At 41.4% G+C, this 12,775-nt stretch overlaps 1 protein-coding gene across 1 annotated transcript in view; it reads right to left on the bottom strand.

The window, feature by feature from the left end:
• Positions 1–12,775, bottom strand: part of casp10 (caspase 10, apoptosis-related cysteine peptidase) — a gene marked incomplete at both ends in the record, with an annotated part of 67,957 nt that overhangs the window by 11,634 nt on the left and 43,548 nt on the right. Inside the window, one exon of the mRNA XM_084314335.1 lies at positions 3,328–3,417. Coding sequence (XP_084170461.1) covers positions 3,328–3,417 — 90 coding nt within the window. The remainder of the gene's footprint in view (positions 1–3,327; positions 3,418–12,775) is intronic.

Here is a 12,775-nt window from a genome sequence, read left to right as displayed (position 1 = left end):
AGTACAACATCCAGCTTTTCCAGGACATAGGAACAACGGAACTATACCAAATCACCCTACAGAACAGGTTCCAAGCCCTGCAAGAACAAGCTCAAAAACCAGTGGAAGAGCACTGGAAGAACCTGAAAACCGTATGGAAGGAGACATGCCTAGAAGTGGTAGGGAGAAAGAAAACAAGCAACAAACCCTGGATATCCACTGAAACACTGAAAAGAATAGAGGAGAGGAGGGCAAAAAAGACACAATAAACAAATGCAAAACTCGAGCAAAAAAGGGAGCAGCTCACAGAGACTACGAAGTAGCAAACAAGGAGGTGAAGAAAAGCATCAAACGCGACAAACAGAAATACATAGAAGACTTGGCGCAAGAAGCAGAGGAAGCAGCGGGAAAGAATAACCTCAAGGAACTCTACCTGACCACCAAGAAACTAACCGGGAGGTTTAGACAGACAAACACACAAATCCGTGACAAACAAGGACGACTGCTCACCACCAAGGAAGAACAACACCAAAGGTGGACTGAGCACTTTAGGGAGCTCCTCAACAGAGAGCGCCCTGTCCAAGAGGTGGAGATTCCGCCAGCTGCACACATGCTGGAGATCAACTGTGCCCCCCCAACAAGATATGAGGTGAAAAAGGCTATCAATGCATTGCAACGTGACAAGGCAGCAGGGCCAGATGACATTCCAGCAGAAGCTTTAAAGGCAGATGTTGAAACCTCAGCCACCATGCTACACCAGCTGATCAAAAGGATCTGGGAGAAAGAAGGAAATGTACCAACAGACTGGAAGGACGGGCTCATTGCTATTATACCCAAGAAAGGAGACCTTAAGAACTGCAACAACTATCGTGGGATTATGTTGCTCTCAACACCAGGCAAAGTTTTCAACCGCATTATCTTGGACAGACTGCGAAAAGGGGTCGATGATGAACTAAGAGAAAACCAAGCCGGTTTCAGGAACGGTAGATCGTGCACTGACCAAATTGCCACCCTCAGGATCATCATCGAGCAATCCATAGAATGGCACGCACCTGTCTATGTCAATTTCATAGATTTTGAAAAGGCATTCGATAGTGTAGACCGCAAGCTGCTTTGGAAACTCATGGCACACTATGGAATCCCTAAAAAAATACATCAGCATAATCAAGAACATGTATCAGGACATGAAATGCCAAGTGTTACATAACGGATGTGCACAAGAACATCTCAAAGTGCTCACCGGCGTGAAACAGGGCTGCCTACTTTCCCCCTTCCTCTTCCTCCTATGCATCGACTGGATCACGAGGCAAACCACAACCAATAAAAAGACTGGCATCCAGTGGAGTCTAACGGAGCACCTCGAAGACCTGGACTTTGCGGATGACATCGCACTACTCTCACACAACCATCAACAGATGCAAGACAAAACCCAGCTGCTAGAAACAACTGCAGCTGGACTTGGGCTCAAAATAAATGGACAAAAAACTCAAGTAATCAGAGTCAATAATAAAAGCACAAACCCCATAACCATCGGGGGCCAGACACTGGAAGAGGTTGACAAATTCACATACTTGGGTAGTGTTATAGCTGTTGATGGCGGGACTGAGGAAGACGTAAGGGCAAGAATAGGAAAAGCAAGAGCAACATTCAACATGTTAAACAAGATATGGAAAACCCGAAACATCAAACTCAACACCAAGCTCAAAATCTTCAACTCCAATGTCAAATCCATTCTGCTATATGGCTCTGAAACCTGGAAAACCACCACTAACATCAACAATAAACTGCAGACCTTCATCAACCATTGTCTGAGACGTATCCTCAGGATCTTCTGGCCAAACACAATCACCAACATCAAGCTGTGGGAATGCACCAAGCAAGAATCAGTGGAGGTCCAGCTGACCAGGAGAAAATGGAGCTGGATTGGGCACACACTTCAAAGACACAAAACCGCAATAACCAAACAGGCATTAACCTGGAACCCACAAGGCAAGCGAGGCAGAGGAAGACCCAAAAACACCTGGAGAAGAGACACTGAGCAGGAACTCAAGACAAGGGGACTGACGTGGAAACAGCTGGAGAGGATGGCGCAAGACAGACGGGGGTGGAAACTTTTCATCAATGGCCTATGTTCCGAAAGGAATAAAAAGGCCTAAGTAAGTAAAGTAAGTAATAAAGAGTCAGAAACCTCTTCGTCAGCGTTTGCGGTCTGAGACTGTAGGGGGTCAAAGGTCAGGTTTCCTGAGGAGGAGGACGTTTCCACAGCGTGGCTTTTCCCCCCTGTGGAAGAGACCGTTTATAATAACAATAATAATAATAATCCCTGTGGAAGAGACCGTTTATAATAACAATAATAATAATCCCTGTGGAAGAGACCGTTTATAATAACAATAACAATAATAACAATAACAATAACAATAACAATAATAATAATAATAATAATAATAATAATAATAATAATAATAATAATAATAATAATAATAATAATAATAATAATAATAATAATAATAATAATAATAATAATAATAATAATAATAATAATAATAATAATAATAATAATAATAATAATAATAATAATAATAATAATCCCTGTGGAAGAGACCGTTTATAATAATAATAATAATAATAATAATAATAATAATAATAATAATAATAATAATAATAATAATAATAATAATAATAATAATAATAATAATAATAATAATAATAATAATAATAATAATAATAATAATAATAATAATAATAATAACAATAATCCCTGTGGAAGAGACAGTTTATAATAACAATAATAATAATCCCTGTGGAAGAGACCGTTTATAATAACAATAATAATAATGATAATCCCTGTGGAAGAGACAGTTTATAATAATAATAATAATAATAATAATAATAATAATAATAATAATAATAATAATAATAATAATAATAATAATAATAATAATAATAATAATAATAATAATAATAATAATAATAATAATAATAATAATAATAATAATAATAATAATCCCTGTGGAAGAGACAGTTTATAGAGAGAGAATCGTGATCTCAATTCTTAGAGAAAAAAATCGTGATTCACATTTTAGCAAGAATCGCCCAGCCCTAACTTGACCCCCTGGACACAGTGAGGCAGTGAGGACAATCTGTTTTGCAACTTCCCCTGCATGCTTAGCCTTTTGATGATGATCCCACTCTCCATGTCATCCTATTGCTGACATCTTTCATTAAACCTGCAGCTCTATTATAATTAATTATTAAACATTATTTACATTATTTTAAACATATATTAAACATTATTTTAATGCCCCGAGCAACGCCCACAGTCATGCATAGGGAAATATGTTTGCTGACCTCCGAGGGCAGCAGGGGGCAGTGTGTCCAAGAGACTCAGTCTGTGACAGAGACCCTCCTCTGTGGTGTCCGAGGGCCTTCTCAGAACATCTGGAATAGCAAACGAGAGAAAGTGTACTGGATGAGTGGTGGTCCTTAACTGGACGCTCCTTATGTGATTATTTATGCACCATTCCCTACTATCGCTGCAATTATGCATGCAGGGGATTTGTTTATTATCCCAGCATTATTTGCCTATTTAGAACTTGCTATGAGTTTAAGATAAGATAGGATATTCCTTTATTTATCCCCTTGGGGTAATGTATATTCAGAGTTAATTATATTGTTTACACTGTTTATTTTTTCCTCATATTTTTATATTCAGATCTAATTTTATTGCCTATATTTATGTCTTTCTACTATTACCCTCCCCCAATAGCCGAATTCGCCCAAGGGGATAAATAAAGGAATATCTTATCTTATCTTATCTTTTATCATTTTAGTTAAGCCAACTTTCTCATAGCAATTCAATATTTAAATTTGTAAGAAAATGTGAGTTAGGACTCACCCAGGGAGGTGTTGGAGGGGTTGATAGAAGGGTACTGTGTGGAGGAAGTACAGAGATAAATAACAGTAAGAAGAAAGATTTTTACCTACTTTTTTTCTCCTTTTTCTGTGATGTTTCTCCCATCCCAATTTTTCCTCTCGTGCCAATTCTCCCTCCCCTGACTGATCGTTGCCCGCATGTGCCCCCCACTGGCCGGTCGTAGGGAGGATAGAAGCCCATTGCATGTCCCCTCCGATACATGTGGAGGCAGCCAGTCACTTCTTTTCACCTGCCAGCGTGGACTCTCATTGGCAAGGTGTAACGTGTAGGAGGCTCACACTACCCCCGCCATTTCCTGTCTTTGCTCTGCAGGTGCCCTGACCGACCTGTAGGAGTCGCTGTTTACAACGACCAGACTACCACCCATCGACTCCCCTCCCGCTGACTCTGCCAATTGAGTTAGTATGACGGCCGGCCCAAGCCGGAGGCAACGCTGACAGCCGGATTCGAGACTGGTGTCTCTTGCGTTGGTGACGAGCGCAATGTCCGCTGCGCCACCCAGCCGCACTTAGAGCAAAATTGTATACCAATTTTACAACCGTACTAGCAAACAAAAACAAAAAAAAACACATAGCGACACTGAACTGGTGCCAATTTAAATGATTGCGCATTCAACATACTGTACAAGCTCTCGCCAGATGCACCAAGCTCCCGGTAGCCCCGCAAAAAACCACGACTTGAATACAAAAACATTTCATATATTTAATATTATTTCATATCTTATCTCCCTGCCCCCCCCCCCCCCCAAACATGTAATACCTGTGCAGATGAAATTTAAGACTTTTAAAGTCTGCCTAAAGAGAAGTCGGTTCACTCTGCTGCCATCTTGATGACAGGGACTAACAAGACTAACAAGTTGACCCTTATCTCTTTGAGTCGTCCGTATCTAGGAATCAGTCACACATATCATTGCTTCTCTTTCATATTTGTTGTCACTGGTGACTTACCGACAACATAGAATGGTTAATATGGTCAAAAAGGACAATTCTGTGATAGAAACATTCCTTTTTTCATGTGCCATCCAGTGGAGTCCTTAGTCACCATGGCTGCGTGATTCACAGCCATTTGAGAGATGGTGATTCATCTAAAAAACATCTTTAAAACTCACATTTCACCAAAAAATGCAGTACATTATAAGGTTACTCGACATAAAATCACATTTAATTATCTTCTCTGAATATGTTTGTTTTGTAGCAAGTGGTTTCATTGTTGCCATCTTTAACGTTAGTGTTACAGATTTCTCCGTTCAAAACTACCACAGTGCTCCGTCTCCTCATTATAGGCTCTGCTACTACTATTCCTATTGCTACAACAACTACTACTATCATTTCAAAGCTAATAGTAAGAAAGAGCTATTAGGCTGTGATCACATTCGACACCTTTTTTTCCAACGCGCTGTGGGTATTGTGGCAACCCCAAGCCACCACTGGGCTTGGTGATTGCAGGACGCTACGTAACGACCCAATGGCTGGGCGCTACCCATATTTGGGCGTCCGCTTCTGGACGCACCTGTCGCTAGATCATCAAGAGCGATTATTATTATTATGAGGAGAGGGAACTTAATGGAGCCCAAGAGCACCCTCTCATGCTCTCGTAGCAGCGCAAGGAGACAGACCACAGAGCGGAGACGCCGCCCGGCCGACAGATTATTTAATATAAAGCCAGAGAGAGAGTGAGACGTGTGAAACGTTTTATTGTTTATTAAAAAATAAAGAAGAGTACCATTTTGGGAACTGCAACCTGTCTGTGTGTTGTTTATTCTGCCACCCCTACACTTGGAATTGCCACAGTGGTGGAGATGGCGGGCATACACGGAAACAGTTTTTTTTAAGAGAAAAAAAATTAAATAATAATAATAATAAAAAAAGATAAGTAATAAATAAAAGAAGCATGGACGCGCTGGTGCAGCAGCTGGTACAGCAGCTGGTACAGGCAAACCTGGACCAACAGGCCTGGCATGAGGAGGCCCTACAAGAACAGAGGAAACAGACGGGGATGATCCAAGCGGAGCTCCAGCGGATGGCCTCTAACAGGCAGGAGGAAGGACTCGCAGAGACTCGGCCTAACCCCGGGCGATTCATCCCCAAGCTGACGGAGCAGGAGGATATAGAAGCATATCTCCTAGCTGAGGTAGCAACAGTAATCAGTAGTAATGTATGTAACTTATGTAACGTTAGCTGAGATAGCAGCGGTAATCAGTGGTAATGTATGTAACGTTAGCTGATGTAGCAACAGTAATCAATAGTAATGTATGTAACTTATGTAACGTTAGCTGAGGTAGCAACAGTAATCAGTAGTAATTAGGGGTGTAAAGGTACACGTATCCGTACCGAACCGTTTCAGTGTGTACCGTACCGTACCGAACAGCTGTGTAGTGTACCGAACGAATACAATGGTATCTTAACCACTAACGACCGCCCACCGGGGGCTGTTTTGTTCACAATCTAATATAATTATTATTATTTAAAAAAAATATTACAAGTCGATTATTCATTTCAATATCGAATATTTGTTGACAGCCCTACAAGTACAATTAGTTACTGCACACTACATCACCCCTGAGTGGAACATGGAAAGCCAAACTTTCCCCCACTGTACCGAAAACCCGTACCGAACCGTGACTTCAAAACCGAGGTATGTACCGTGGTTTTTGTGTAATGTTACACCCCTAGTAGTAATGTATGTAACTTATGTAACGTTAGCTGAGGTAGCAACAGTAATCAGTGGTAACGTATGTAACTTATGTAACGTTAGCTGAGTTAGCAACAGTAATCAGTAGTAATGTATGGAACTTATGTAACGTTAGCTGAGGTAGCAACAGTAATCAGTAGTAATGTATGTAACTTATGTAACGTTAGCTGAGGTAGCAACAGTAATCAGTGGTAATGTATGTAACTTATGTAACGTTAGCTGAGTTAGCAACAGTAATCAGTAGTAATGTATGTAACTTATGTAACGTTAGCTGAGGTAGCAACAGTAATCAGTAGTAATGTATGTAACTTATGTAACGTTAGCTGAGGTAGCAGCAGTAATCAGTGGTAATGTATGTAACTTGTAACGTTAGCTGAGGTAGCAGCGGTAATCAGTGGTAATGTATGTAACTTATGTAACGTTAGCTGAGGTAGCAACAGTAATCAGTGGTAATGTATGTAACTTATGTAACGTTAGCTGAGGTAGCAACAGTAATCAGTGGTAATGTATGTAACGTATGTAACGTTAGCTGAGGTAGCAACAGTAATCAGTAGTAATGTATGTAACTTATGTAACGTTAGCTGAGGTAGCAACAGTAATCAGTGGTAATGTATGTAACTTATGTAACGTTAGCTGAGGTAGCAACAGTAATCAGTGGTAATGTATGTAACTTATGTAACGTTAGCTGAGGTAGCAACAGTAATCTGTAGTAATGTATGTAATGTTAGCTGAGGTAGAAACAGTAATCAGTGGTAATGTATGTAACTTATGTAACGTTAGCTGAGTTAGCAACAGTAATCAGTAGTAATGTATGTAACTTATGTAACGTTAGCTGAGGTAGCAACACTAATCAGTAGTAATGTATGTAACTTATGTAACGTTAGCTGAGGTAGCAACAGTAATCAGTGGTAATGTATGTAACTTATGTAACATTAGCTGAGGTAGCAGCAGTAATCAGTAGTAATGTATGTAACTTATGTAGCGTTAGCTGAGGTAGCAACAGTAATCAGTAGTAATGTATGTAACTTATGTAATGTTAGCTGAGGTAGCAACAGTAATCAGTGGTAATGTATGTAACTTATGTAACGTTAGCTGAGGTAGCAACAGTAATCAGTGGTAATGTATGTAACTTATATAACATTAGCTGAGGTAGCAGCGGTAATCAGTAGTAATGTATGTAAGTTATGTAACGTTAGCTGAGGTAGCAGCGGTAATCAGTGGTAATGTATGTAACTTATGTAACGTTAGCTGAGGTAGCAGCAGTAACCAGTGGTAATATATGTAACTTGTGTAACGTTAGCTGAGGTAGCAACAGTAATCAGTGGTAATGTATGTAACTTATGTAACGTTAGCTGAGGTAGCAACAGTAATCAGTGGTAATGTATGTAACTTATGTAACGTTAGCTGAGGTAGCAACAGTAATCAGTGGTAATGTATGTAACTTATGTAACGTTAGCTGAGGTAGCAACAGTAATCTGTAGTAATGTATGTAACGTTAGCTGAGGTAGAAACAGTAATCAGTGGTAATGTATGTAACTTATGTAACGTTAGCTGAGTTAGCAACAGTAATCAGTAGTAATGTATGTAACTTATGTAACGTTAGCTGAGGTAGCAACAGTAATCAGTAGTAATGTATGTAACTTATGTAAAGTCAAGTCAAGTCAAGAGTTTTAATTGTCACAGCATACAAGTATACAATGAAATGCGGGTGGTCTTGCCGCAACGATGTGCAATACAGTGGTACAACATATAATAGAATCCAATAAAAAAACAACATTGTGCAATAAACAGGTAACAGGTAACATGGTGTGACATCTCGGTATCTGTACGTAGTTATTTACAGAGCATATAGGACATGCTAGGTAGCTTTGGTAGTGCAATACACTGTTCCTGTTATTCTAATTTAAAGTGGCCTTTCCTTTTGGCCATAAGTGTGCGTGTGTGCGGCATGAGTGTGTGCCCGCTCATGTTAAAGTGTTAAGTGGCTGCTAGTGTGTGAGCGTGCACAGCGTGCGTGTCGTGTGTGTGTTCATGTGTGCTTGTGTGTGGATAGTTCAGTGTTCTGTGGCACTCAATGTTCATTGTTCAGGGCTCTGATAGCCTGGGGGAAGAAGCTGAGCCTAAGCCGCTCTGTCCTAGTAGCTGGGGTTCGCAGGCGTCTGCCTGACCTCAGCAGCTGGAACAGGCTGTTATTGGGGTGGTGAGGGTCTTTCATTATCCTGCAGGCTCTGGATTTGCACCTCTTGTTGTATAGAACCTGCAGGGGAGGTAGTGCAATACCCGTGGTACGCTCGGCTGAGCGCACCACTCTCTGTAGGGCCTTCTTGTCCTGTGCCGTGCTGTTTCCATACCAGGCAGTGATGTTTCCGGTCAAGATGCTCTCTACAGCTCCTGAGTAGAAGGACTGGAGTATCTTCCCCGATACTCTGAACTTCCTTAACTGTCTCAGGTGGTAGAGGCGCTGTTTCGCCTTCTTTACTACTGTGTCTATGTGTGTTGACCATGTCAGATCCTCTGAGATGTGGACCCCCAGGTACTTAAAGCTGCTCACCCTGTCCACGGTAGCCCCGTTAATCATCAGTGGTGTGTGTGTCTCCTGCTGTCCTCTCCTATAATCCACGATCAGCTCCTTGGTTTTACCAATGTTCAGGAGCAGGCTGTTGTCCTGGCACCAGCGTTCCAGTACCTCAACCTCCTCCCGGTAGGCCTTCTCATCGTTGTCCGAGATCAGCCCCACCACCACCGTGTCGTCTGCGAACTTCACTATGGAGTTGGAGCTGAACTTGGCCACACAATCGTGTGTGTAGAGTGAGTACAGCAGGGGGCTTAGAACACAGCCCTGGGGGGACCCGATGCTCAGGGTGATGGTGTTGGAGGTCTTACCCCCCACCCTGACCGCCTGGGGTCTTTCACTCAGAAAGTCCAGTACCCAGGCGCTCAGGGCGGAGCTCAGACCCAGCTCGATCAGCTTGTCCACCAGTCTGGTGGGGACTATGGTGTTGAACGCTGAGCTGTAGTCAATGAACAACAGTCTCACACAGCCCCCCTTCTGACGGTCAAGGTGGGAGAGGGTGCTGTGCAGTACCTGGGAGACCGCGTCGTCAGTGGACCTGTTTGTCCTGTATGCAAATTACATAGGGTCCATATCACTGGGGAGGGAGGCACAAATGTGGTCCTTGACCAGCCTCTCAAAACATTTCATGACCACAGAGGTGAGTGCCACCGGTCTGTAGTCATTTGGACATGTTGGGGAGGGTTTCTTCGGTACAGGGATGATGGTAGACATCTTGAAGCAGGCAGGGACCACTGACTCCGCCAGGGATTGATTAAATATGGCGGTGAACACCGGGGCAAGCTGGTTGGCACAGGACTTAAGTATGCGTCCTGTTATACCATCTGGGCCAGCAGCCTTCCTGGTGTTCACCTGCATAAATGCTCTTCTCACACTGTGTACCGTCAATGAGAGAGCGTCCCCACCCCCCCGCGGATGCCCCCCCCCCCCTCCACAACAGCCGGCGCACCAGTGACGTCACTAGCCGTTGGGCTAGCAGTGCCACTGTTTGCACCAAACCGCGCGTAGAAGGTGTTGAGCTGGTCCGCAAGGGAGGCGTCGTCGCTCCCCATTGAGGGGGCGCTGACTTTGTAGTCAGTTATAGCCCTCAGTCCCTGCCATAAGCCTCTTGTGTCATTCTGTGCCGTTTGTGCCTCCATCTTTTCGGCATATGTCCTGTTAGCAAGTTTGACAGCCTTGCGCAGAGTGTAGACTGTTGTCTTGTACTCGTCCATGTTTCCTGACTCTCTGCCCCGGTTATAAGCAGTGGTGCGAGAGTAACGTTAGCTGAGGTAGCAACAGTAATCAGTGGTAATGTATGTAACTTATGTAACATTAGCTGAGGTAGCAGCAGTAATCAGTAGTAATGTATGTAACTTATGTAGCGTTAGCTGAGGTAGCAACAGTAATCAGTAGTAATGTATGTAACTTATGTAACGTTAGCTGAGGTAGCAACAGTAATCAGTGGTAATGTATGTAACTTATGTAACGTTAGCTGAGGTAGCAACGGTAATCAGTAGTAATGTATGTAACTTATGTAACGTTAGCTGAGGTAGCAGCAGTAATCAGTAGTAATGTATGTAACTTATGTAACGTTAGCTGAGGTAGCAACAGTAATCAGTGGTAATGTATGTAACTTATGTAGCGTTAGCTGAGGTAGCAGCGGTAATCAGTAGTAATGTATGTAACTTATGTAACGTTAGCTGAGGTAGCACCAGTAATCAGTGGTAATGTATGTAACTTATGTAACGTTAGCTGAGGTAGCAACAGTAATCAGTGGTAATGTATGTAACTTATGTAACGTTAGCTGAGGTAGCAACAGTAATCAGTGGTAATGTATGTAACTTATGTAACGTTATCTGAGGTAGCAACAGTAATCAGTAGTAATGTATGTAAGTTATGTAACGTTAGCTGAGGTAGCAATGGTAATCAGTGGTAATGTATGTAACTTATGTAACGTTAGCTGAGGTAGCAACGGTAATCAGTAGTAATGTATGTAACTTATGTAGCGTTAGCTGAGGTAGCAACGGTAATCAGTGGTAATGTATGTAACTTATGTAAAGTTAGCTGAGGTAGCAGCAGTAATCAGTGGTAATGTATGTAATTTATGTAATGTTAGCTGAGGTAGCAACAGTAATCAGTGGTAATGTATGTAACTTATGTAACGTTAGCTGAGGTAGCAGCAGTAATCAGTGGTAATGTATGTAACTTATGTAGCGTTAGCTGAGGTAGCAACAGTAATCAGTAGTAATGTATGTAACTTATGTAACGTTAGCTGAGGTAGCAACAGTAATCAGTAGTAATGTATGTAACTTCTGTAACGTTAGCTGAGGTAGCAGCAGTAATCAGTGGTAATGTATGTAACTTATGTAACGTTAGCTGAGGTAGCAACAGTAATCAGTGGTAATGTATGTGACTTATGTAACATTAGCTGAGGTAGCAACAGTAATCAGTGGTAATGTATGTAACTTATATAACGTTAGCTGAGGTAGCAACAGTAATCAGTGGTAATGTATGTAACTTATGTAACGTTAGCTGAGGTAGCAACAGTAATCAGTGGTAATGTATGTAACTTATATAACGTTAGCTGAGGTAGCAACAGTAATCAGTGGTAATGTATGTAACTTATGTAACGTTAGCTGAGGTAGCAACAGTAATCAGTAGTAATGTATGTAACTTATGTAACGTTAGCTGAGGTAGCAGCAGTAATCAGTGGTAATGTATGTAACTTATGTAACGTTAGCTGAGGTAGCAACAGTAATCAGTGGTAATGTATGTAACGTATGTAGCGTTAGCTGAGGTAGCAACAGTAATCAGTAGTAATGTATGTAACTTATGTAACGTTAGCCGAGGTAGCAGCGGTAATCAGTGGTAATGTATGTAACTTATGTAACGTTAGCTGAGGTAGCAACAGTAATCAGTAGTAATGTATATAACTTATGTAACATTAGCTGAGGTAGCAACAGTAATCAGTGGTAATGTATGTAACTTATATAACGTTAGCTGAGGTAGCAACAGTAATCAGTGGTAATGTATGTAACTTATGTAACGTTAGCTGAGGTAGCAACAGTAATCAGTAGTAATTAGGGATGCTCGATATTGGCTTTTTTACCGATACCGATATTCCGATATTGTCCAACTCTTAATTTCCGATACCGATATCAACCGATATCAACCGATACCGATATATGCAGGGTTTCCCCGTCCAAAAAACGGAATAATTTCAGGTAACTAATAATTTCACTGGATATATATATAACAAATATTGTTATTGTTTTTTATTTTTTTTAAACCGATACCGATATTTTCCGATATCACATTTTACTGCCGATATCGGCCGATAATATCGGTCGGTCGATAATATCGGACATCCCTAGTAGTAATGTATGTAACTTATGTAACGTTAGCTGAGGTAGCAGCAGTAATCAGTGGTAATGTATGTAACTTATGTAACGTTAGCTGAGGTAGCAACAGTAATCAGTGGTAATGTATGTAACGTATGTAGCGTTAGCTGAGGTAGCAACAGTAATCAGTAGTAATGTATGTAACTTATGTAAAGTCAAGTCAAGTCAAGAGTTTTAATTGTCACGGCATACAAGTATACAATGAAATGCGGGTGG

Source organism: Notolepis coatsorum (assembly GCF_963971535.1).
Source record: "Notolepis coatsorum genome assembly, chromosome: 5".
Lineage (NCBI taxonomy): Eukaryota > Metazoa > Chordata > Actinopteri > Aulopiformes > Paralepididae > Notolepis > Notolepis coatsorum.
Note: the sequence above shows the minus strand (reverse complement) of the source record. Positions and strands in the feature narration are given on the sequence as shown.